At 54.9% G+C, this 25,429-nt stretch overlaps 1 protein-coding gene across 1 annotated transcript in view; it reads right to left on the bottom strand.

Annotated features, from left to right (window-relative positions):
• Window positions 1–18,453, bottom strand: part of LOC132808964 (histone deacetylase 4-like) — a 69,374-nt gene extending 50,921 nt beyond the window's left edge. Inside the window, exons 1-9 of the mRNA XM_060822357.1 lie at window positions 18,259–18,453; window positions 17,284–17,507; window positions 14,897–15,061; window positions 14,296–14,467; window positions 12,743–12,873; window positions 8,760–8,880; window positions 6,193–6,242; window positions 5,382–5,489; window positions 4,612–4,667 (exon numbers count right to left, since the gene is read on the bottom strand). Of these exons, the coding sequence (XP_060678340.1) occupies window positions 4,612–4,667; window positions 5,382–5,489; window positions 6,193–6,242; window positions 8,760–8,880; window positions 12,743–12,873; window positions 14,296–14,467; window positions 14,897–15,061; window positions 17,284–17,507; window positions 18,259–18,340 (1,109 nt within the window). The 5' untranslated portion in view covers window positions 18,341–18,453. The remainder of the gene's footprint in view (window positions 1–4,611; window positions 4,668–5,381; window positions 5,490–6,192; window positions 6,243–8,759; window positions 8,881–12,742; window positions 12,874–14,295; window positions 14,468–14,896; window positions 15,062–17,283; window positions 17,508–18,258) is intronic.
• Between the last annotated feature and the right edge of the window lie 6,976 nt (window positions 18,454–25,429).

The raw sequence follows: 25,429 nt of genomic DNA, 5'->3' as shown, positions 1-25,429 counted from the left end.
TTGGGTTGAGGTGGGTTGGGTTGAGCTGTGTTGGGTTGAGGGAGGTTGGGTTCAGGTGGGTTGCATTGATTTGGGTTGGGTTGAGCTGGGTTGGGGTGAATTGGGTTGGGTTGAGGTGTGTTGGCTTGAGGTGGGTTGGGTTGCGTTTGCGTTGGTTTGAGATGGGTTGGGTTGAGTTGGGTTGGGTTGATGTAGGTTGGGCTGAAGTGGGTTAGGTTGAGTTGGGTAGGTTGCGATGGGTTGGGTTGAAGTGGGTTGGGTTGAGATGGGATAGGTTGAGGTGGGTTGGGTGGAGGTGTGTTGGGTTGAGCTGTGTTGGGTTGAGATCGATTAGGTTGGGTTGAGTTGGGTTGGGTTGGGTTGAGTTGGGTTAGGTTGAGGTGGGTGGGGTTGAGGTGGGCTGGGTTGAGGTGGGTTGGGTTGAGCTGTGTTGGTTTGAGGTAAGTTGGGTTGGGTTCAGGTGGGTTGGGTTGAGTTGGGCTCAGTTGAGTTGGGTTGGGTTGAGTTGGGTTGGGTTAGGTTGAGCTGGGTGGGGTTGAGGTGGGTTGGGTTGAGGTGGGTTGGGTTGACATGACTTGGGTGGAGGTGGGTTGGGTTGAGTTGGGTTGGGTTGAGGTGGGTTGGGTTGATTTGGGTTGGGTTGAATTGGGTTGGGTTGAAGTGGGTTACATTGAGTTGGGTTGGGTTGAGTTGGGTTGGGTTTATTTGGGTTGCGGTGCAGTGAATTGGGTTGATTTGGGTTGGGTTGGGTTGAGTTTGGTTGGTTGAGGTTGGTTGGTTTGAGGTGGATTGGGTTGATTTGGGTTGGTTTGAGGTGGGTTGAGTTGGGTTGGGCTGGGTGGAGGTGTGTTGGGTTGAGCTGTGTTGGGTTGGGTTCAGGTGGGTTGTGTTGAGTTGGGTTCAGTTGAGTTGGGTTGGGTTGAGTTGGGTTGGGTGGAGGTGTGTTTGGTTGACCTGTGTTGGGTTGAGGTAGGTTGGGTTCAGGTGGGTTGCGTTGAGTTGGGTTAGGTTGTGGTGGGTTGGTTGAGGTGGGTTGGGTTGAGGCGTGTTGGGTTGGGCTGGGTTGGGTTGAGGTGTGTTGGGTTGAGTTGAGGTGGGTTGGGTTGAGGTGTATTGGGTTGAGTTGAGTTGGGTTGAGTTGGGTTGAGGTGGGTTGGGTTGAGGTGGGTTGTGTTGGGAGTGATGGGTTGAGGTGGGTTGGGTTGTGGTGGGTTGGTTGAAGTGGCTTGGGTTGAGGTGGATTGGTTGAGTTGGGTTAGTTGAGATGGGATGGGTTGAGTTGGGCTGGGTGGAGATGTGATGGGTTGAGCTGTGTTGGTTTGAGGTAAGTTGGGTTGGGTTCAGGTGGGTTGCGTTGAGTTGGGTTAGGTTGTGGTGGGTTGGTTGAGGTGGGTTGGGTTGAGGCGTGTTGGGTTGAGTTGGGTTGGGTTGAGGTGTGTTGGGTTGAGTTGAGTTGGGTTGAGTTAGGTTGGGTTGAGGTGTGTTGGGTTGAGTTGAGTTGGGTTGAGGTGTGTTGGGTTGAGGTGGGTTGGGTTGAGTTGAGTTGGGTTGAGTTAGGTTGGGTTGAGTTGGGTTGGGTTGAGGTGGGTTGGGTTGAGTTGAGGTGGGTTGGGTTGAGGTGTATTGGGTTGAGTTGAGTTGGGTTGAGTTGGGTTGAGGTGGGTTGGGTTGAGGTGGGTTGGGTTGAGTTGAGTTGGGTTGAGTTAGGTTGGGTTGAGTTGGGTTGGGTTGAGGTGGGTTGGGTTGAGTTGAGGTGGGTTGGGTTGAGGTGTATTGGGTTGAGTTGAGTTGGGTTGAGTTGGGTTGAGGTGGGTTGGGTTGAGGTGGGTTGTGTTGGGAGTGATGGGTTGAGGTGGGTTGGTTTAAGTGGGTTGGGTTGAGGTGGATTGCTTGAGTTGGGTTAGTTGAGATGGGATGGGTTGAGGTGGGCTGGGTGGAGGTGTGATGGGTTGAGCTGTGTTGGGTTGAGGGAGGTTGGGTTGCGTTGAGGTGGGTTGGGTTGAGGTGGGTTGGGTTGAGGTGGGTTGGGTTGAGTTGAGTTGGGTTGGGTTGAGTTGGGTTGAGTTGATTTGGGTTGTGTTGGGAGGGATAGGTTGAGGTGGGTTGGGTAGGGTTGGGTTGGGTTGGGTTGAAGTGGGTTACATGGAGATGGGTTGAGTTTAGTTGGGTTTGGTGGAGTTGGGATGGGGTGTGGTAAGTTGGGTTGATTTGGGTTGGGTTGGGTTGAGGTGGGTTGGGTTGAGTTGGGTTGGGTTGAGGTGGGTTGGGTTGAGTGGGATGGGTTGAGGCATTTGGGTGGAGATGGGTTGGATTGAGGTGGGTTGGGTTGAGGTGGGTTTGATTGAGTTGGATTGGGTTGACGTGAGTTGGGTTGAGTTGGGTTGGGTTGAGGAGGGTTGGTTTGAGTTGGGTTGGGTTGAGGTGGCTTGGGTTGAGTTGAGTTGGGTTGAGTTGCGGTGTGTTGGGTTGAGGTAGGTTGGGTTGAGGAGTGTTGTGTTGAGTTGGGTTGGTTGTGTTGAGTTGGTCTGAGGTGGCTTGGGTGGAGGCGGGTTGGGTTGAGTTGGGTTGAGTTGAGGTGGGTTCGTTTGAGTTGGATTGGGTTCGGGTGGGTTGGGTTGAGTTGGGTTGGGTTGATTTGTTGAGTTGTGTTGGGTTCAGGTGAACTGGGTTGAGGTAGGTTGGGTTGAGTTGGGTTGGTTGAGGTGGGTTGGGCTGAAGTGGTTGGGTTGGGGTGGGTTGAGTTGGGTAGGATTGAGGTGGGTTGGATTGAGGTGGGTTGGGGTGAGGTGGGTTGGGTTGACTTAGGTTGGGTTGATGTGAGTTGGGTAGAGGTGGGTTGGGTTGGGTTGAGCTGTGTTCGGTTGTGTTTGGTTAGTTTGATCTGGATTGGGCTGTGGTGAGTAGGGTTGGGGTGGGTTGGGTTGAGTTGGGTTGGTTTGAGGTGGGTTGAGTTGAGTTGGGTTGGGTTGAGGTGGTTTGGGTTGAGTTGGGTTGTGGTGGGTTGTGTTGAGTTGGGTTGAGGTGGGTTTGGTCGGGTTGAGGTTGTTTGGGTTGTGGTGGTTTGGGTGAGGTGGGTTGAGTTGAGTTGGGTTGGGTTGAGGTGGGTTGGGTTGAGTTCGGTTGGGTTTTGGTGGGTTGAGGTGGGTTGGGTTGAGGTGAGTTAGATTGAGGTGGGTTGGGTTGGGATGAGTTGTGTTGGGTTGTGTTTGGTTAGTTTGAGCTGGGTTGGGCTGAGGTGAGTAGGGTTGGGGTGGGTTGGGTTGAGGCGTGTTGGGTTGAGGTGGGTTGGATTGAGGTGGTTTGGGTTGAGTTGGGTTGCGGTGGGTTGCGTTGAGTTGGGTTGAGGTGGGTTGGTTTTGTGGTGGTTTGGGTTGTGGTGGGTTGGATTGGGGTGGGCTGGGTTGAGGTGAGTTAAGTTGAGTTGGATTGGTCTGATGTGGGTTGGATTGAGTTGGGTTAGTTGAGTTGGGTTGGGTTGAGGTGGGTTGGGTTGGGTTGAGTTGTGTTTGGTTAGTTTGAGCTGGGTTGGGCTGAGGTGAGTTGGGTTGGGGTGGGTTGGGTTGAGGTGTGTTGGGTTGAAGTGGGTTGGATTGAGGTGGGCTGGGTTGAGTTGTGTTGGGTTGTGTTTGGTTAGTTTGAGCTGGGTTGGGCTGAGGTGTGTTGGGTTGAAGTGGGTTGGATTGAGGTGGGCTGGGTTGAGTTGAGTTGGGTTGGGTTGAGGTGCATTGGGTTGAGTTGGGTTGCGGTGGGTTGCGTTGAGTTGGGTTAAGGTGAGTTTGGTTGGGTTGAGGTGGGTTCGGATGAATCGGGTTGGGTTAGGTTGAGGTGGGTTGCGTGGGGTTGTGGTAGGTTGGGTTGAGGTGTGTTGGGTTGAGGTGGTTTGGGTTGGGTTGAGTTGGGTCGGGTTGAATTGGGTTGTGTTTGGGCTGGATTGGGTTGGGTTTGAGTTGGGTTGGGGCGAAGTCTTGTCGGAACCTGGGCAACTATAATGGGTCTAGAAGGAGAGGGGGTGGGGAACGCAAGAGGGACGGATGTTCCCGATGACCGGGAGTGGGGTTGGAGCGGGTTGAGTCTAGTACTAGGAGTTTGGGGGGGAGGAGGGGGGAGTGGTCTAAAGGAGGTGGTGTCGAACTGAGGAAGAGGAGAAACACCAGGAGAGTGGGGGGTGTTTGGGTGGGGGAAATGCGGGCAGTTGAGCTCATGGGATGAAGGGATTGGGTACAGTTCTCTGGAGAGGTGGGTGGGGGGGTGGGGGGGAGTTATAAGAGGGGGATAAGAGGTGGGGGATGGGAGAGCTACCCGGTCGAATGGGGGCAGGAGGCCAGTTGGGGTTGAGAGTGATGCCAATGTCGGGCAGAGCCCAAATGCAAAACCCCACCCCATCCCCCTCAAAGCCCACCTCCAACCCATCCCCCCTACTTGGACCGCAGTGCACCCCTCCCCCAGATTGAGCGTCTCCCATTCCCTTCCCCATCCCCACCCTGGGATTCATCTGACCCAATCCTGAGCGGGCAGGGACAGGACGCCCAACGCCGCACTGTAAGGCCCCCAGCCCCACCACACTAACCCACCCCCATCCCGCGTCAGGTGGTGGGGGGACGTTGAACTCACATGGCAGTCGATGCCTCAGCGTGATGCCCGGGGGGTCGGACGATGGCGAACCCGTTCTGAAATAGAGAGGGAGGTCCCGTCAGGCCCTTCGGCCCATCGACCTTCCCAACCAGGTCGGCAATCCGCACCCTACGTTCCCCGTTCACTGCCGCTCTACACCGTCCCTATGGAGCCCAAACCCCTTCCCCCTTCCCTCCTGCTCTACACCATCCCCATGGACCCCAAACTCCTTCCCTGTTCCCTCCCGCTCTACACTGTCCCCCGAGGACCCCAAAACCCCTTCCTCATTACCTACCACTCTACTCCATCCCCATGGACCCCAAACCCCTTCCCCGTTCCCTCCCGCTCTACACCATCCCCCATGGAGCCCAAACCCCTCCCCCGTTCCCACCCGCTCCACACTGTCCCGCATGGACCCCAAACCCCTTCCCCATTCACTCCCGCTCTACACAGTCCCCATGGACCCCAAACCCTTTCCCCGTTCCCTCCCGTTCTACACCGTCCCCATGGACCCCAAACCCCTTCCCCGTTCCTTCCTGCTCTACACCATCCCCATGAACCCCAAACCCCTTCCCCATTCCCTCCCGCTCTACACCGTCTCCATGGACCCCAAACCCCTTCCCCGTTCCCTCCCGCTGTACACCATCCCCCATGGAGCCCAAACCCCTTCCCCGTTCCCACCCGTTCTACACCGTCCCCATGGACCCCAAACCCCTTCCCCGTTCCTTCCTGCTCTACGCCGTCCCTGATGGTGGGATCCGTGCTCCTACCTTGAGTTGCCCGGAGGCCACCTTCAGAGCAAGCTCGACGGTGCACCCGACAGCCAACCGTGCCGCGCCTGGCGTGTGGTGTTCGTTCCACACCGTGTCGCTATCCACCTGATTGGAGGGAGGGTCGGGGGAGGGGGGAGGAGACGCAGTTTAGACAGAGGTCGGTCTACCTTTGACCCCTCACCCACACCCCCCCCCAACCACCCCCAACCCCGGGGTCGCTCGGCTGAGGGGGTGTTGGGACCGTGAGAGCCAATGGGCCAACAGTGCAAGGCCATTCGACGTTGACCGTTCCCTCAGTGGCTCAACGGCCAGATGGCACCCACCCTGTTGGGAGCTGGTGGAGGGCGGGTGGGTGTGAGTGTGGTGGGTAGGGGGCACCCCAGGCCAACGGGAAGAGGACGCAAATGCGTCGGGTGGGTGGGTGGGTGTGCTGTCAGACGCGGGTGGCTAAGGAATGCTTGGGTCGGGGGCTAGGACGTATCGATGGGCCGGACGGTCTCAAACCGTGATGGCTCTAGGATCCGGAACCCCCTCACTCCCTTCGCGCCACCACCCAGTAATGGGGAGAGGGTGAGTGGGTCGCGCCCATTGGCTAGGCTTGGACGGGCATCGTGATGCGGGAGGTGGAGAGGGGTGACACACACACAGAGATAGGGAGGGGGTGTAGGGGGCTGGAGGGGGTGACACACACAGAGATAGGGAGGGGGTGTAGGTGGTGACACACACAGAGATAGGGAGAGGGTGGAGAGGCCGAATGGTCAACCCCTCTCACTTTGGGAAGCATAAAGTAAGGTAGTTTTGTACTCACCCCAAAACCTCCACAGGGCAACATGACTAATGCCCTCTGGGATAGGATTCCTGGGAATTGATGGGAGAGAGAGAGAGAGAGGGGGGGAGAGGGGAGAGAAAGAGAGAGGGGAGTGAGAGACAGAAAGAGAGACAGAGAGAGACAGAGAGAGACAGAGAGTGAGTGAGAGAGAGAGAAGGGGAGAGAGAGAGAGGGAGATGGAGCAAGGGAGAGAGTGAGAGAGAGGGGCAGAGGGAGCGAGAAAGAGAGAGGGAGAGTGAGGGGTGGGGGGGAGAGAGAAAGAAATGGAGGGAGAGTTTAATAACATCCTTCCTGTGGGGGGGTGACCGATCCCGAATCCCATACTCTGAGCGCGGCCTCACCAACGTCCTGGATAACGGCGACACAACGTCCCAACGTCGACGCTCAGTGCCCGGACTGATGAAGGCCAGTGTGTCTAAACCCTTACCCCACTGCCCTGTCTACCTGGGACTCCACTTCCAGAGGACCGTACCCCTGAACCCCAAACTCCCTCCGTCCCCCTCTACACTCCTTAGGGCCCCGACCGTTCACCAGGAAAATCCCCACCTCGATTCGACTTTCCAAACTGCAAGACCCTGCAGTTATCGATGTTAAACTGCGTTTGCCGTTTCTCGGCCCACTTCCCCAGCTGGTCGAGGGGCTGCCACAATCTCGGATCAGCCCCCACCCCCCTCCTCACTCTCCATGGCCAATCTCACAGTCTACCTCACCTTGTCCATGCGTCTCTTCATCTGATACACCTCCCTCTCTCCCTCTCTCTGTGTTCCCTCTCTCCCCTCCCTCTCTAAGCCTCTCCTTCCTCCCTCTCTCTCCCTGTGTTCCCTCTCCCTCTGCTCCCTCTGTCCCTCTCTCTGTCTCCCCCTCTCTCCCCTCCCTCCCTTTCCCTCCCTCCCTCTCTCTTGCTCTGTATTCCCTCTCTCTCTCTCTCTCCTCCCTCCTTCTCTCTCTCCTCCCTCTCTCTGTCTGTGTTCCCTCGCTCCCCTCCCTCCCTCTCTATGCATCTCCTTCCTCCCTCTCTCTCCGTGTTCCCTCTCCCTCTGCTCCCTCTGTCTCTCTCTCTCTCTGTGTCTCCCCCTCCCTCTCCTCCCTCACTTTCCCTCCCTCCCTCTCTCTCTCTGTGTACCCTGTCCCTCTCCTCCCTCCCTCTCTCTCCCTCTGTGTTCCCTCTCCCTCCCTCTCTCTCCCTCTGTGTTCCCTCCCTCTCTCTCTCTGTGTTCCCTGTCCCTCTCCTCCCTCCCTCTCTCTCCCTCTGTGTTCCCTCTCCCTCCTTCTCTCTCCCTCTCCCTCCCTCTCTCTCCTTCTCTCTCCCTCTGTGTTCCCTCCCTCTCTCTCTCTCTCTGTTCCCTCTCCCTCCCTCCCTCTCTCTGTGTTCCCTGTCCCTCTCCTCCCTCCCTCACTCTCCCTCTGTGTTCCCTCCCTCTCTCTCTCTCTGTGTTCCCTCTCCCTCCTTCTCTCTCCCTCTCCCTCCCTCTCTCTCCTTCTCTCTCCCTCTGTGTTCCCTCCCTCTCTCTCCCTCTGTGTTCCCTCTCCCTCTCCTCCCTCCTTCTCTCTCCCTCTGTGTTCCCTCTCCCTCTCCTCCCTCCCTCTCTCTCTCTCTGTGTTCCCTCCCTCTCCCTCTCTCTGTGTTCCCTGTCCCTCCCTCTCCCTCTCTCTGTGTTCCCTGTCCCTCTCCTCCCTCCCTCTCCCTCTCTCTGTGTTCCCTGTCCCTCCCTCTCTCTCTCTCTGTGTTCCCTGTCCCTATCCTCCCTCCCTCTCTCCCTCTCTGTGTTCCCTCTCCCTCCCTCCCTCTCTCTGTGTTCCCTGTCCCTCCCTCTCTCCCTCTCTGTGTTCCCTCTCCCTCTCTCCCTCTCTGTGTTCCCTCTCCCTCCCTCCCTCTCTCTGTGTTCCCTGTCCCTCTCCTCCCTCCCTCTCTCTCTCTCTCTCCCTCTGTGTTCCCTCTCCCTCCCTCTCTCTCTCTCTCAGTATTCCCAGTCCCTCTCCTCCCTCCCTCACTCTCCCTCTGTGTTCCCTCTGCCTCCCTTTTTCTCTCTCCCTCTGTGTTCCCTCCCTCCCTCCCTCTCTCTCTAAGTTCCCTGTCCCTCCCTCTCTCTCTCTGTGTTCCCTGTCCCTCCCTCCCTCCCTCTCTCTCTAAGTTCCCTGTCCCTCCCTCTCCCTCTCTCTGTGTTCCCTGTCCCTCCCTCTCTCTCTCTGTGTTCCCTCTCCCTCCTTCTCTCTCCCTCTCCCTCCCTCTCTCCTTCTCTCTCCCTCTGTGTTCCCTCTCCCTCCTTCTCTCTCCCTCTGTGTTCCCTCTCCCTCCCTCTCTCTCCCTGTGTTCCCTCTCCCTCCTTCTCTCTCCCTCTCCCTCCCTCTCTCCTTCTCTCTCCTTCTGTGTTCCCTCCCCCTCCCTCCCTCTCCTTCTCTCTCCCTCTGTGTTCCCTGTCCCTCCCTCTCCCTCTCTCTGTGTTCCCTGTCCCTCTCCTCCCTCTGGGGGGTGGGGGGGGGTCTGGGAAGAGGGGTATTTCGCTCCACGCTCCCCCAGCGACACCGACGCTGACGGCACGCCTTACCGTGGAGTTTGTTCGGGTCTAGGTGGAGGTGTCTGAGGGGGCTAGCCCCGTACAGGAGGACGTGACTCTCCGTGTGGACTGACCGGATCTCCTCAAAGGTGGCCTTCCTTCCTCGGACACACTACCGGAGGGAGAGGGGGGAAGAGGGAACACAGAGAGAGAGGGAGAGACGGAGAGGGAGGGAGAGCCAGGGAGGAGAGAGAGGGAGGAGAGGGAGGGAGGAGAGGGAGGAGAGACAGAGAGAGAGAGAGACGGAGAGGGAGGGAGAGGGAGGGAGAGCGAGGGAGAGGGAACACAGAGAGAGAGGGAGAGACGGAGAGGGAGGGAGAGCGAGGGAGGAGAGAGAGGGAGGAGAGGGAGGGAGAGACGGAGAGGGAGGGAGAGCGAGGGAGGAGAGAGAGGGAGGAGAGGGAGAGACGGAGAGGGAGGGAGGGAGAGGGAGGGAGAGACGGAGAGGGAGGTGAGGGAGGGAGAGCGAGGGAGGAGAGGGAGGGGGGAGAGGGAGGAGAGACAGAGAGAGACAGAGAGAGAGAGAGAGAGGGAGAGGGAACACAGAGAGAGAGAGAGAGAGAGGGGGAGAGGGAGGGAGGGAAAGTGAGGGAGGAGAGGGAGAGGGAACACAGTGAAAGAGAGAGGAAGAGAGATGAAAGGAGGAGGGGGGAGAGAGGGAACACAGATAGAGAGAGGGAGGGAGGGATAGTGAGGGAGGAGAGAGAGAGGGAACACAGAAAGAGAGGGGCGAGAGGGAGAGAGAGCGAGGGAGGAGAGGGAGAGGGAACACAGAGAGAGAGAGGGAGAGAGAGGGAAGGAGGAGAGGGGTAGAGAGGGAGGGAGAAGAGAGAGAGGGAACACAGAGAGAGAGGGAGGGAGGGAAAGTGAGGGTGGAGAGGAAGAGGGAACAGAGAGAGAGAGAGGGAGGGAAGGAAAGTGAAGGAGGAGAGGGAGAGGGGAGATAGAGAGAAAGAGAGAGGGAACACAGAGAGAGGGAGGGAGGGAAAGGGAGGGAGGAGAGGGAGAGGGGAGATAGAGAGAAAGAGAGAGGGAGGAGAGAGAGGGAACAGAGAGAGAGAGAGGGAGGGAAAGGGAGGGAGGAGAGGGAGAGGGGAGACAGAAAGAGAGAGAGGAAGGGAGAGAGAGGGGAGTAAGAGGGGGAGACAGAGAGAGGGAGAGGGAGAGAGAGGGAGAGAAGAAAGGAAGAAGGGAGAGAGAGAGAGGGAGGGAGGAGAGGGAGAGGAGTGATAGAGAGAGAGAGAGGGAGGAGAGAGAGGAAGGAGAGGCAGAGAGAGAGACGGAGGAGAGGGAGAGGGAGAGGGAGAGTGTGAGAGGGAAAGCGAGAGAGAGAGACAAAATGTGAGAGGGAGGAGAGGGGAGATGGAGAGAGAGAGAGACAGAGGACAAGAGGAGGAGAGAATGAGAGAGATGGAGAGAGAGAGGGAGACAGAGGATAACAGAGAGAGAGGGAAATAGAGAGACAGATAATCGAGATAAAGAGAGAGAATGAGAGCGAAAGAGGGAAAGGGTGGGGTAAAGAGAGAGAATGAGAGAATTACAGAGAGAGAGAGAGACAGAGAGAAAGATTGAGGATGAGAGTGAGAAAGAGAGGGAGAGAGAAAGAGGGAAAGAGAGAGAGAGAGCAAGGGGATGATTGGGGGGGCAGAGGGAGGGAGCCAAAAATAACGAGGGAGAGAGAGAGAAAGAAAGAGAGAAAAAGAGAGAGGGAAAGAGAAAAGGTGAAAGGATGAGACAGAGAAAGAGAGAGAGAGAGAGAGAGAGTGAAAAGGTTCAGAACAGAAACAACGAAAATGACAGAATCGGGGGTCCACCAGCATTTACACCAACCCCACCCTCTCAATCCCCAACCTGTCTCCTGATTACACATCACCCCCACCCACCCGCACTGACCCCGGGGGAGAGGGCAGGGAACAGAGAATGTTACAGCGCAGTGCACGCCCGTCGTCCCCGTAGTGCCCAGGGATGTGCAGGTTAGGGTGGGATAGGCCGTGCTAAATTGTCCCCGTAGTGCCCAGGGATGTGCAGGTTAGGGTGGGATAGGCCGTGCTAAATTGTCCCCGTAGTGCCCAGGGATGTGCAGGTTAGGGTGGGATTGGCCGTGCTAAATTGTCCCCGTAGTGCCCAGGGATGTGCAGGTTAGGGTGGGATTGGCCGTGCTAAATTGTCCCGTAGTGCCCAGGGATGTACAGGTTAGGGTGGGATTGGCCGTGCTATATTGTCCCCGTAGTGCCCAGGAATGTGCAGGTTAGGGTGGGATTGGCCGTGCTAAATTGTCCCGTAGTGCCCAGGGATGTGTAGGTTAGGGTGGGATTGGCCGTGCTAAATTGTCCCCGTAGTGCCCAGGGATGTGCAGGTTAGGGTGGGATTGGCCGTGCTATATTGTCCCCGTAGTGCCCAGGAATGTGCAGGTTAGGGTGGGATTGGCCGTGCTAAATTGTCCCGTAGTGCCCAGGGATGTGTAGGTTAGGGTGGGATTGGCCGTGCTAAATTGTCCCGTAGTGCCCAGGGATGTGCAGGTTAGGGTGGGATTGGCCGTGCTAAATTGTCCCCGTAGTGCCCAGGGATGTGCAGGTTAGGGTGGGATTGGCCGTGCTATATTGTCCCCGTAGTGCCCAGGAATGTGCAGGTTAGGGTGGGATTGGCCGTGCTAAATTGTCCCCGTAGCGCCCAGGGATGTACAGGTTAGGGTGGGATTGGCCGTGCTAAATTGTCCCCGTAGTGTCCAGGGATGTGCAGGTTAGGGTGGGATTGGTCGTGCTAAATTGTCCCGTAGTGCCCAGGGATGTGCAGGTTAGGGTGGGATTGGCCGTGCTAAATTGTCCCGTAGTGCCCAGGGATGTGCAGGTTAGGGTGGGATTGGCCGTGCTAAATTGTCCCCGTAGTGCCCAGGGATGTGCAGGTTAGGGTGGGATTGGCCGTGCTAAATTGTCCCCATAATGCCCATGGATGTGCAGGTTAGGATGGGATTGGCCGTGCTAAATTGTCCCATAGAGCCCAGGGATGTGCAGGTTAGGGTGGGATTGGCCGTGCTAAATTGTCCCCGTAGTGCCCAGGGATGTGCAGGTTAGGGTGGGATTGGCCGTGCTAAATTGTCCCATAGAGCCCAGGGATGTGCAGGTTAGGGTGGGATTGACCGTGCTAAATTGTCCCGTTGTGCCCAGGGATGTTCAGGTTAGGGTGGGATTGGCCGTGCTAAATTGTCCCGTAGTGCCCAGGGATCTGCAGGTTAGGGTGGGATTGGCCGTGCTAAATTGTCCCGTAGTGCCCAGGGATGTGCAGGTTAGGGTGGGATTGACCGTGCTAAATTGTCCCGTTGTGCCCAGGGATGTACAGGTTAGGGTGGGATTGGCCGTGCTAAATTGTCCCGTAGTGCCCAGGGATGTGCAGGTTAGGGTGGATTGGCCGTGCTAAATTGTCCCGTAGTGCCCAGGGATGTGCAGGTTAGGGTGGGATTGACCGTGCTAAATTGTCCCGTAGTGCCCAGGGATGTGCAGGTTAGGGTGGGATTGGCCGTGCTAAATTGTCCCCGTAGTGCCCAGGGATGTACAGGTTAGGGTGGGATTGGCCGTGCTAAATTGTCCCGTAGTGCCCAGGGATGTGCAGGTTAGGGTGGATTGGCCATGCTAAATTGTCCCGTAGTGCCCAGGGATGTACAGGTTAGGGTGGGATCGGCCATGCTAAATTGTCCCCGTAGTGCCCAGGGGTGTGCAGGTTAGGGTGGGATTGGCCGTGCTAAATTGTCCCCGTAGTGCCCAGGGATGTGCAGGTTAGGGTGGGATTGGCCGTGCTAAATTGTCCCGTAGTGCCCAGGGATGTGCAGGTTAGGGTGGGATTGGCCGTGCTAAATTGTCCCCGTAGTGCCCAGGGATGTGCAGGTTAGGGTGGGATTGGCCGTGCTAAATTGTCCCCGTAGTGCCCAGGGATGTACAGGTTAGGGTGGGATTGGCCGTGCTAAATTGTCCCCGTCGTACCTCACACTGGCTCTTCAGTCCTGTTTCCTGGAGTCGGGAATAAATGCTCTGTATCCTCCCGGGATGTTCGAGGTGATCGCTGTTCCCGCACGTGCACTGGTGTTTCAGCATCCCGCTATCGTATACTAGCCCTGGCGAGGGGAGGAAAGGCCTCAAGCTCATTGGCCCCAATATCCAGCCCCTTCGCACCCCCTCTCCCCCACCCCACCCACCACCTCCCCCTCCCTCCCTCTCCCCTCACCCCCCCGTCACCCCCAACACAACCCTGCCCTCAATGCAACAAGCGGAGCGGGGGTGCATTCGGCCTGACTCATTCTATCCCCTCCTCCTTCCCCAAGTCCGGCTCAGTCTCTCCCTCCCGCTCTCTTGCCCCCCTCCATTGCTCCTCTTCCACTCCCTCCCTCACCAGCGAAACCCTCCACCAATTAACCCCTTTCCCCCTCTCAGCTCTCTCCAACTGCCTCAAGTTTTCCTCCAACCACCCTCCAATTTACCCCTCCCTCTCTAACTCCCTCCAATCTACCCCTCCCTCTCTCTACAACCCCCCTCCAATTTACCCCCTCCCTCTCTCTCCAATCCCCTCCTATTTACCCCTCCCTCTCTCCAACCACCCTCCAATTTACCCCCTCCCTCTCTCCACCCCCCTTCAATTTACTCCCTCCATCTCTCCTACCACCCTCCAATTTACCCCCTCCCTCTCTCCCCACCCCTCACCAATTTACCCCCTCCCTCTCTCTCCACCCCCCTACAATTTACCCCCTCCCTCTCTGTCCAAACCCCTCCAATTTACCCCTCCCTCTCTCTCCAAACCCCTCCAATTTACCCCTCCCTCTCTCTCCAAACTCCTCCAATTTACCCCTCCCTCTCTCTCCAACCCCCTCCAATCTACCCCTACCTCTCTCTCTCCAACCCCTCTCCAATTTACCCCTCCCTCTCTCCAACCACCCTCCAATTTACCCCTCCCTCTCTCTCCAAACCCCTCCAATTTACCCCTCCCTCTCTCTCCAACCCCCTCCTATTTACCCCTCCCTCTCTCCAACCACCCTCCAATTTACCCCCTCCCTCTCTCTCCACCCCTCTCCAATTTACACCCTCCCTCTCTCTCCACCCCCCTACAATTTACCCCCTCCCTCTCTGTCCAAACCCCTCCAATTTACCCCTCCCTCTCTCTCCAAACCCCTCCAATTTACCCCTCCCTCTCTCTCCAAACTCCTCCAATTTACCCCTCCCTCACTCTCCAACTCCCTCCAATCTACCCCTCCCTCTCTCTCTCCAACCCTCCAATTTACCCCTCCCTCACTCTCCAACTCCCTACAATTTACCCCTCCCTCTCTCTCCCCAACCCTCCAATTTACCCCTCCCTCGCTCTCCAAACCCCTCCCACCCGCCCCTCTCTCTCGCTCCCTACTGCCCTTCCCATGCTCCCACTCCCCAGATTCGCCCTCCCGGCCCGGGCTCCCTCCTCCTCACCCCGCACGCTCCTAATTACCACCCCTCGCCCCTCCCCCACTACCCCCGTCCCCCCCCTGTCGGGGACCGAACCCCAGACTCACCGGTGCTGAAGGAGGGGGGGCGCGGCGATCTCTCCGGGACTCCCGCCGAGGCTGGGGAGGAACGGGCGCGAGACAGGGGGCGATGCTGAGCCCACCCGGGGTAAATTACCCCAAAGGCCTCCAGGTTCGGGGGCTTCTGCCGGACTCTGGGTAAATCCCACGGGAGAGAGACCTGGGGAATCCGAGAGAGAGAGAGAGAGAGGGAGAGAGGGAAACATCATCGCAGGATGGAGAGGATGTAGAGGGAGCTTTACTCTGTATCTAACCCCCTATCCCTGGGAGTGGGGGGACGGTGTAGAGGGAGATTTACTCTGTATCTAACCCCTGTCCCTGGGAATGGGGGACGGTGTAGAGGGAGCTTTACACTGTATCTAACCCCTATCCCTGGGAGTGGGGGACGGTGTAGAGGGAGCTTTACTCTGTATCTAACCCCTGTCCCTGGGAGTGGGGGACAGTGTAGAGGGAGTTTACTCTGTATCTAACCCCTGTCCCTGGGAGTGGGGAGACGGTGTAGAGGGAGCTTTACTCTGTATCTAACCCCTGTCCCTGGGAGTGGGGGATGGTGTAGAGGGAGCCTTCCTCGGTCTCTAGCCCCAGTTACCTGTGGGCTGTGAGCCTCACTGCTGTTTCCTGAGCCCAGCCCATTCGGCCCATCCTCCGTGCTGTCCTCAGTGAGTCGGGGTCTGTCCGAGGGTCCACCTCGTCCCGGACCCTTCCTCTCTGACTCCCCCTCCTCACCATGACTGAGTCGCCTCTTACTCATCAGCTGGACCCCCGTGGGGGGGGGTGGGGAAGGATGGAAGGAGAGAGATGGAGAGTGGGGGGGGAGATGGAGAGGGAGGGAAGGAGATGGAGGGAGGGAGATGGAGAGAGAGAGAGATCGAGAGAGGCAGGGAGGGAAGGAGATGGAGGGGGGAGATGGAGGGAGAGAGTGATTGAGGGAGGCAGGGAGGGAAGGAGATGGAGGGGGGAGATGGAGGGAGAGAGTGATTGAGGGAGGCAGGGAGGGAGGGTGAGACAGAGGGAGATGGAGGGAGAGAGTGATTGAGGGAGGCAGGGAGGGAGGGTGAGACAGAGGGAGATGGAGGGAGAGAGTGATTGAGGGAGGCAGGGAGGGAAGGAGATGGAGGGGGGAGATGGAGGGAGAGAGTGATTGAGGGAGGCAGGGAGGGAGGGTGAGACAGAGGGAGATGGAGGGAGAGAGTGATTGAGGGAGGCAGGGAGGGAGGGTGAGACAGAGGGAGATGGAGGGAGAGAGTGATTGAGGGAGGCAGGGAGGGAGGGTGAGACAGAGGGAGATGGAGGGAGAGAGTGATTGAGGGAGGCAGGGAGGGAGGGTGAGACAGAGGGAGATGGAGAAAGGGAGGGTGATGGAGGGAGGGAAGTGGAGGGAGTGAGGTGGAGAGAGGGAGGGTGATGGAGGGAGGTGGAGGGCGTGACATGGAAAGAGGGAGGGAGATGGAGGGAGGGAGGGAGATAGAGGGAGGGAGAGAGTGAGATGGAGGGAGATGGAGAGAGGGAGGGAGAGAGAGAGAGAAGAAGAGAAGGAGGCAGAGGGAGGGCAGGAGATGGAGAGAGAAAGAGGGAGGGAGATGGAGGGAGATGGATAGAGGGATAGAGGGAAGGAAGGAATGGGAAGGGAGGGAATGGGGTGAGTGTGGCAGGGGATGAGAAAAGAACAAAAAAACATTAGTTCCCCTCGCCACTCTCCATCCCTTCCCTCCCCATTTCCCCTCTCCCTCTCTCCCCACTCCCTCTGTACACACACACTTACACACTTAACGGTAAGGTCCTGGGGGAGTGTTGGTGAACACAGAGACCTTGGAGTGCAGGGTCATAGCTCCTTGAAAGTGGAGTCGCAGGTGGATAGGATAGTGAAGGAGGGGTTTGGTATGCTTCCCTTTATTGGTCAGAGTATTGAGTACAGGAGTTGGGGGGGGGTCACGTTGCGGCTGTACAGGACATTGGTTAGGGGGCCCCTGTTGGAATATTGTGCTCAATCCCGGTCTCCCTGCTACAGGAAGGATGTTGTGGGAGGGTTCGGAAAAGATGGACAAGGATGTTGGAGGGTTTGAGCTACAGGGAGAGGCTGGACAGGCTGGGGCTGTTTTCCCTGGAGCGTCGGAGGCTGAGGGGGTGACCTTATAGAGGTTTATAACATCACGGGGGTGGGGTAAATAGACAAGGTCTTTTCCCCCCTGGGGTGGGGGAGTCCAGAACTAGAGGGGGGTAGGTTTAAGGTGAGAGGGGGGAAAGGGACCCGAGGGGCAACTTTTTCCCCCCAGAGGGTGGTGCGTGTGTGGGAGGAGCTACCAGAGGAAGTGGGTGGGGGCTGGTACAATGACAGCATTTAAAAGGTGGGTGGGGGACAGGAACAGGAAGGGTTTAGAGGGAGATGGGCGAAGTGCTGGGGGAATGGGGACCGGGTTAGGTTAGGGATATCTGGGCCAGCACGGACAGGACGGGCCGAAGGGTCTGTTTCCGTGCTGTCCGTGGCTTTGAGTCAGTAAGGAAACCAAACCAGCTCAGAACCCAAAACGATGTTCCCCTGAAGGAATAGTTACAATGGTGTGGAGGTGCTTGTGATGGACTGGCGATAAATCCTGTGTCCAGTGAACTTGCCCCAAGACTGACCTGATGAAGGGGCAGTGCTCTGATACTGACTGCTTCCAAATAAACCTGTTGGACTGTAACATGGTGCGGTGTGATTTATAACTTTAACAGTGACTGACAGCCTCACACGTGGAACACATTCCCTGCTGGTTGCAGTCCTGCTACTGGGTGACCAGTGATACATTAGGAGAGACCGTGACTACCTCAGGTCTGGATCACAATCGCCACTGAATATCTACCTGAACGCACGCAGACTGCGTTTGCCCTGAACCGCGCGAACCCCAAACGTTAGGTTGATCCGGTGATTGCTGTTGCCCTCTCTACACCCCCTGCTCTGGACCCCATCCATCCCCACCACCGCAAGCCCCTCCTTACCTTGCCGAGGTGGGTCTGCTGCTTGAGTCTCTCAAGGAGGAGCTGGTCCAGATGCTGGGTCTGCAGCTTCTGCTGGACAGACTGGGGGCTCTGGGGAAGGGGGGCGGACTGAGTCCGGCCCAGGGGACGGTGCTGGCTCAGCTCTGCCAACCGGGCGGCCGCGTACCGGTCACCAGGAATAACGGCTGGGGTGTACAAGAGAGGCGCCGTGCCCAGCTCTGAAACTGAACATAGGCATCAATGTCAACAAAGGGGAGCAGGACGAGGAGGAACAGAAAGATCCCAGAATACCCCGCACCTCCCCATCTTTGTCCTGGCACACGGCACTCCAAATGTGGGTCTGACCGAGGGGAGACCGGGGAACTGTGCACGGTGCTCCGAGTGTGGGTCTGACCGAGGGGAGAGCGGGGAACTGTGCACGGTGCTCCGAGTGCGGGTCTGACTGAGGGAGACCAGGGAACTGTGCACGGTGCTCCGAGTGTGGGTCTGACCGAGGGGAGACCGGGGAACTGTGCACGGTGCTCCGAGTGTGGGTCTGACCGAGGGGAGACCGGGGAACTGTGCACGGTGCTCCGAGTGTGGGTCTGACCGAGGGGGGACCGGGGAACTGTGCACGGTGCTCCGAGTGTGGGTCTGACCCAGGGGAGACCGGGGAACTGTGCACGGTGCTCCGAGTGCGGGTCTGACTGAGGGAGACCAGGGAACTGTGCACGGTGCTCCGAGTGTGGGTCTGACCGAGGGGAGACCGGGGAACTGTGCACGGTGCTCCGAGTGTGGGTCTGACCCAGGGGAGACCGGGGAACTGTGCGCGGTGCTCCGAGTGTGGGTCTGACCGAGGGGAGACCGGGGAACTGTGCACGGTGCTCCGAGTGTGGGTCTGACCGAGGGGAGACCGGGGAACTGTGCACGGTGCTCCGAGTGTGGGTCTGAACGAGGTGGGAATACAATCACTGGGACCCTCTCCCAGAGACTCACGTGCCAGAAGTGGATTCTGTACTGTCCCAGGCTCCAGGATGATCACCGGTTGGAGAGCGGCCAACAGTCTATCCCTCTCCATCGCCGACTGGGACAGTTGGAGGATAGGAGGCACCTGAGAGACCGGAGAGAGCCCATTGTGGGGTCGGTGTGCCTTCTCACTGCACGCGGACGGATTCTCCCAGTCCCCAGTCACAGCCTGTGGAAGGTAACACAGTGAGTGACCCTTACCCTGCTGAATAAACACTGACTCTGTACAGTTACACAGTGAGTGACCCTTACCCTGCTGAATAAACACTGACTCTGTACGGTTACACAGAGAGTGACCCTTACCCTGCTGAATAAACACTGACTCTGTACGGTTACACAGTGAGTGACCCTTACCCTGCTGTATAAACCCTGACTCTGTACGGTTACACAGTGAGTGACCCTTACCCTGCTGTATAAACCCTGACTCTGTACGGTTACACAGTGAGTGACCCTTACCCTGCTGTATAAACACTGACTCTGTACGGTTACACAGTGAGTGACCCTTACCCTGCTGAATAAACACTGACTCTGTACGGTTACACAGTGACCCTTACCCTGCTGTATAAACACTGACTCTGTACAGTTACAAAGTGAGTGACCCTTACCCTGCTGTATAAACACTGACTCTCTACGGTTGCACAGTGAGTGACCCATACCCTGCTGTATAAACACTGACTCTGTACGGGTACACAGTGAGTGACCCTTACCCTGCTGAATAAACACTGACTCTGTATGGTTACACATTGAGTGGCCCTTACCTTGCTGAATAAACACTGACTCGGTACGGTTACACAGTGAGTGACCGTAACCCTGCTGTATAAACACTGACTCTGTACGGTAACACAGTGAGTGACCCTTACCCTGCTGAATAAACACTGACTCTGTACGGTTACACAGTGAGTGACCCTTACCCTGCTGAATAAACACTGACTCTGTACGGTTACACAGTGAGTGACCCTTACCCTGCTGAATAAACACTGACTCTGTACGGTTACACAGTGAGTGACACTTACCCTGCTGTATAAACACTGGCTCTGTAGGGTTACACAGCGAGTGACCCTTACATTGCTGAATAAACACTGACTCTGTACGGTTACACAGTGAGTAACCCTTACACTGCTGTATAAACACTGACTCTGCACAGTTACACAGTGAGTGACCCTTACCCTGCTGAATAAACACTGACTCTGTACGCTTACACAGTGAGTGACCCTTACGCTGCTGTATAAACACTGACTCTGTACGGTTACACAGTGAGTGACCCTTACCCTGCTGAATAAACACTGACTCTGTACGGTTACACAGTGAGTGACCCTTACCCTGCTGAATAAACACTGACTCTGTACGCTTACACAGTGAGTGACCCTTACCTGCTGAATAAACACTCACTCTGTACGGTTACACAGTGAGTGACCCTTACCCTGCTCAACAAACACTGCCTCTGTACAGTTACACAGTGAGTGACCCTTACCTGCTGTATAAACACTGACTCTGTACGGTTACACAGTGAGTGACACTTACCTGCTGTATAAACACTGACTCTGTACGGTTACACAGTGAGTGACCCTTATCCTGCTGAATAAACACTGACTCTGTACAGTTACACAGTGAGCGACCCTTACCCTGCTGTATAAACACTGACTCTGTACAGTTACACAGTGAGTGACCCTTACCCTGCTGTATAAACACTGTCTCTGTACGGTTACACAGTGAGTGACCCTTACCCTGCTGTATAAACACTGACTCTGCACGGTTACACAGTAAGTGACCCTAACTCTGCTGAACAAATACTGACCCTGTTCAGTTAGGCAGTGATTGACCCTTACCCTGCTGTATAAACACAGACTCTGTACGGTTACACAGTGAGTGACCCTTACCCTGCTGTATCAACACTGACTCTGTACGGTTACACAGTGAGTGACCCTTACCCTGCTGAATAAACACTGACTCTGTACGGTTACACAGTGAGTGACCCTTACCCTGCTGAATAAACCCTGATTCTGTACGGTTACACAGTGAGTGACCCTTACCCTGCTCAACAAACACTGACTCTGTACGGTTACACAGTGAGTGACCTTACCCTGCTGAATAAACACTGACTCTGTACGGTTACACAGTGAGTGACCCTTACCCTGCTGAATGAGCACTGACTCTGTACGGTTACACACTGAGTGACCCTTACCCTGCTGAATAAACACTGACTCTGTACGGTTACACAGTGAGTGACCCTTACCCTGCTGTATAAACACTGACTCTGTACGGTTACACAGTGAGTGACCCTTACACTGCTGTATAAACACTGACTCTGTACGGTTACACAGTGAGTGACCCTTAACCTGCTGAATAAACACTGACTCTGTACGGTTACACAGTGAGTGACCTTACCCTGCTGTATAAACACTGACTCTGTACGGTTACACAGTGAGTGACCCTTACACTGCTGTATAAACACTGACTCTGTACGGTTACACAGTGTGTGACCCTTACCCTGCTGTATAAACCCTGACTCTGTACGGTTACACAGTGAGTGACCCTTACCCTGCAGTATAAACCCTGACTCTGTACGGTTACACAGTGACCCTTACCCTGCTGTATAAACACTTACTCTGTACGGTTACACAGTGAGTGACCCTTACCCTGCTGTATAAACCCTGACTCTGTACGGTTACACAGTGAGTGACCCTTACCCTGCTGTATAAACACTGACTCTGTACGGTTACACAGTGAGTGACCCTTACCCTGCTGAATAAACACTGACTCTGTACGGTTACACAGTGAGTGACCCTTACCCTGCTGTATAAACACTGACTCTGTACGGTTACACAGTGAGTGACCCTTACCCTGCTGAATAAACACTGACTCTGAACGGTTACACAGTGAGTGACACTTACCCTGCTGTATAAACTGACTCTGTACGGTTACACAGTGAGTGACCCTTACCCTGCTGTATAAACACTGACTCTGTACGGTTACACAGTGAGTGACTCTTACCCTGCTGAATAAACACTGACTCTGTACGCTTACACAGTGAGTGACCCTTACCCTGCTGTATAAACACTGACTCTGTACGGTTACACAGTGAGTGACCCTTACCCTGCTGTATAAACACTGACTCTGCACGGTTACACAGTGAGTGACCCTTACCCTGCTGTATAAACACTGACTCTGTACAGTTACACAGTGACCCTTACCCTGCTGAATAAACACTGACTCTGTACGGTTACACAGTGAGTGACCCTTACCCTGCTGTATAAACACTGACTCTGCACGGTTACACAGTGAGTGACCCTTACCCTGCTGTATAAACACTGACTCTGTACTGTTACACAGTGAGTGACCCTTACCCTGCTGAATAAACCCTGACACTGTACGGTTACACAGTGAGTGACCCTTACCCTGCTGTATAAACACTGACTCTGTACGGTTACACAGTGAGTGACCCTTACCCTGCTGAATAAACACTGACTCTGTACGGTTACATACTGAGTGACCCTTACCCTGCTGAACAAACCCTGACTCTGTACGGTTACCCAGTGAGTGACCCTTACCCTGCTGTATAAACACTGACTCTGTACGGTTACACAGTGAGTGACCCTTACCCTGCTGTATAAACACTGACACTGTACGGTTACACAGTGAGTGACCCTTACCCTGCTGAATAAACACTGACTCTGTACGGTTACACAGTGAGTGACCCTTACCCTGCTGTATAAACACTGACTCTGTACGGTTACACAGTGAGTGACCCTTACCCTGCTGAATAAACACTGACTCTGTACGGTTACACAGTGAGTGACCTTACCCTGCTGAATAAACACTGACTCTGTACAGTTACACAGTGAGTGACCCTTACCCTGCTGTATAAACACTGTCTCTGTACGGTTACACAGTGAGTGACCATTACCCTGCTGAATAAACACTGACTCTGTACGGTTACACAGTGAGTGACCCTTACCCTGCTGTATCAACACTGACTCTGTACGGTTACACAGTAAGTGACCCTTACTCTGCTGAACAAACACTGACCCTGTTCAGTTAGGCAGTGATTGACCCTTACCCTGCTGTATAAACACAGACTCTGTACGGTTACACAGTGAGTGACCCTTACCCTGCTGTATCAACACTGACTCTGTACGGTTACACAGTGAGTGACCCTTACCCTGCTGAATAAACACTGACTCTGTACGGTTACACAGTGAGTGACCCTTACCCTGCTGAATAAACCCTGACTCTGTACGGTTACACAGTGAGTGACCCTTACCCTGCTGAACAAACACTGACTCTGTACGGTTACACAGTGAGTGACCCTTACCCTGCTGTATAAACACTGACTCTGTACGGTTACACAGTGAGTGACCCTTACCCTGCTGTATAAACACTGACTCTGTACGGTTACACAGTGAGTGACCCTTACCCTGCTGAATGAGCACTGACTCTGTACGGTTACACAGTGAGTGACCCTTACCCTGCTGAATAAACACTGACTCTGTACGGTTACACAGTGAGTGACCCTTACCCTGCTGTATAAACACTGACTCTGTACGGTTACACAGTGAGTGACCCTTACCCTGCTGTATAAACACTGACTCTGTACGGTTACACAGTGAGTGACCCTTACCCTGCTGAATAAACACTGACTCTGTACGGTTACACAGTGAGTGACCCTTACACTGCTGTATAAACACTGACTCTGTACGGTTACACAGTGAGTGACCCTTACCCTGCTGAATAAACACTGACTCTGTACGGTTACACAGTGAGTGACCCTTACCCTGCTGTATAAACACTGACTCTGTACGGTTACACAGTGTGTGACCCTTACCCTGCTGTATAAACACTGACTCTGTACGGTTACACAGTGAGTGACCCTTACCCTGCTGTAGAAACACTGACTCTGTACGGTTACACAGTGAGTGACCCTTCCCCTGCTGTATAAACACTGACTCTGTACGGTTACACAGTGAGTGACCCTTACCCTGCTGTATAAACACTGACTCTGTACGGTTACACAGTGAGTGACCCTTACCCTGCTGTATAAACACTGACTCTGTACCGTTACACAGTGAGCGACTCTTACCCTGCTGAATAAACACTGACTCTGTACGGTTACACAGTGAGTGACCCTTACCCTGCTCAACAAACACTGACTCTGTACGGTTACACAGTGAGTGACCCTTACCGTGCTGAATAAACACTGACTCTGTACGGTTACACAGTGAGAGACACTTACCCTGCTGTATAAACACTGACTCTGTACGGTTACACAGTGTGTGACCCTTACCCTGCTGAATAAACACTGACTCTGTACGGTTACACAGTGAGTGACACTTACCCTGCTGTATAAACACTGACTCTGTACGGTTACACAGTGAGTGACCCTTACCCTGCTGTATAAACACTGACTCTGTACGGTTACACAGTGAGTGACCCTTACCCTGCTGAATAAACACTGACTATGTACGCTTACACAGTGAGTGACCCTTACCCTGCTGTATAAACACTGACTCTGTACGGTTACACAGTGAGTGACCCTTACCCTGCTGTATAAACACTGACTCTGCACGGTTACACAGTGAGTGACCCTTACCCTGCTGTATAAACACTGACTCTGTACGGTTACACAGTGACCCTTACCCTGCTGAATAAACACTGACTCTGTACGGTTACACAGTGAGTGACCCTTACCCTGCTGTATAAACACTGACTCTGTACGGTTACACAGTGAGTGACCCTTACCCTGCTGTATAAACACTGACTCTATACGGTTACACAGTGAGTGACCCTTACCCTGCTGTATAAACACTGACTCTGTACGGTTACACAGTGAGTGACCCTTACCCTGCTGAATAAACACTGACTCTGTACAGTTACACAGTGAGTGACCCTTACCCTGCTGAATAAACACTGACTCTGTACGGTTACACAGTGAGTGACCCTTACACTGCTGTATAAACACTGACTCTGTACGGTTACACAGTGAGTGACCCTTACCCTGCTGTATAAACACTGACTCTGTACGGTTACACAGTGAGTGACCCTTACACTGCTGTATAAACACTGACTCTGTACGGTTACACAGTGAGTGACCCTTACCCTGCTGAACAAACACTGACTCAGTACGGTTACACAGTGAGTGACCCTTACCCTGCTGTATAAACCTGACTCTGTACGGTTACACAGTAAGTGACCCTTACTCTGCTGAACAAACACTGACCCTGTTCAGTTAGGCAGTGATTGACCCTTACCCTGCTGTATAAACACAGACTCTGTACGGTTACACAGTGAGTGACCCTTACCCTGCTGTATCAACACTGACTCTGTACGGTTACACAGTGAGTGACCCGTACCCTGCTGTATAAACACTGACTCTGTACGGTTACACAGTGTGTGACCCTTACCCTGCTGAATAACCACTGACTCTGTACGGTTACACAGTGAGTGACCCTTACCCTGCTCAACAAACACTGACTCTGTACGGTTACACAGTGAGTGACCCTTACCCTGCTGAATAAACACTGACTCTGTACGGTTACACAGTGAGTGACCCTTACCCTGCTGTATAAACACTGACTCTGTACGGTTACACAGTGACCCTTACCCTGCTGTATAAACACTGACTCTGTACGGTTACACAGTGAGTGACCCTTACCCTGCTGTATAAACCATGACTCTGTACGGTTACACAGTGAGTGACCCTTACCCTGCTGTATAAACACTGACTCTGTACGGTTACACAGTGAGTGACCCTTACCCTGCTGAATAAACACTGACTCTGTACGGTTACACAGTGAGTGACCCTTACCCTGCTGTATAAACACTGACTCTGTACGGTTACACAGTGAGTGACCCTTACCCTGCTGAATAAACACTGACTCTGTACGGTTACACAGTGAGTGACCCTTACCCTGCTGTATAAACACTGACTCTGTACGGTTACACAGTGAGTGACACTTACCCTGCTGTATAAACACTGACTCTGTACGGTTACACAGTGAGTGACCCTTACCCTGCTGTATAAACACTGACTCTGTACGGTTACACAGTGAGTGACCCTTACCCTGCTGAATAAACACTGACTCTGTACGCTTACACAGTGAGTGACCCTTACCTGCTGTATAAACACTGACTCTGTACGGTTACA

This window comes from Hemiscyllium ocellatum (assembly GCF_020745735.1).
Source record: "Hemiscyllium ocellatum isolate sHemOce1 chromosome X unlocalized genomic scaffold, sHemOce1.pat.X.cur. SUPER_X_unloc_4, whole genome shotgun sequence".
NCBI classification, from domain to species: Eukaryota; Metazoa; Chordata; class Chondrichthyes; order Orectolobiformes; family Hemiscylliidae; genus Hemiscyllium; species Hemiscyllium ocellatum.
The sequence above is the reverse complement of the archived record's forward strand: the minus strand, read 5'-3'. Positions and strand labels throughout refer to the sequence as shown.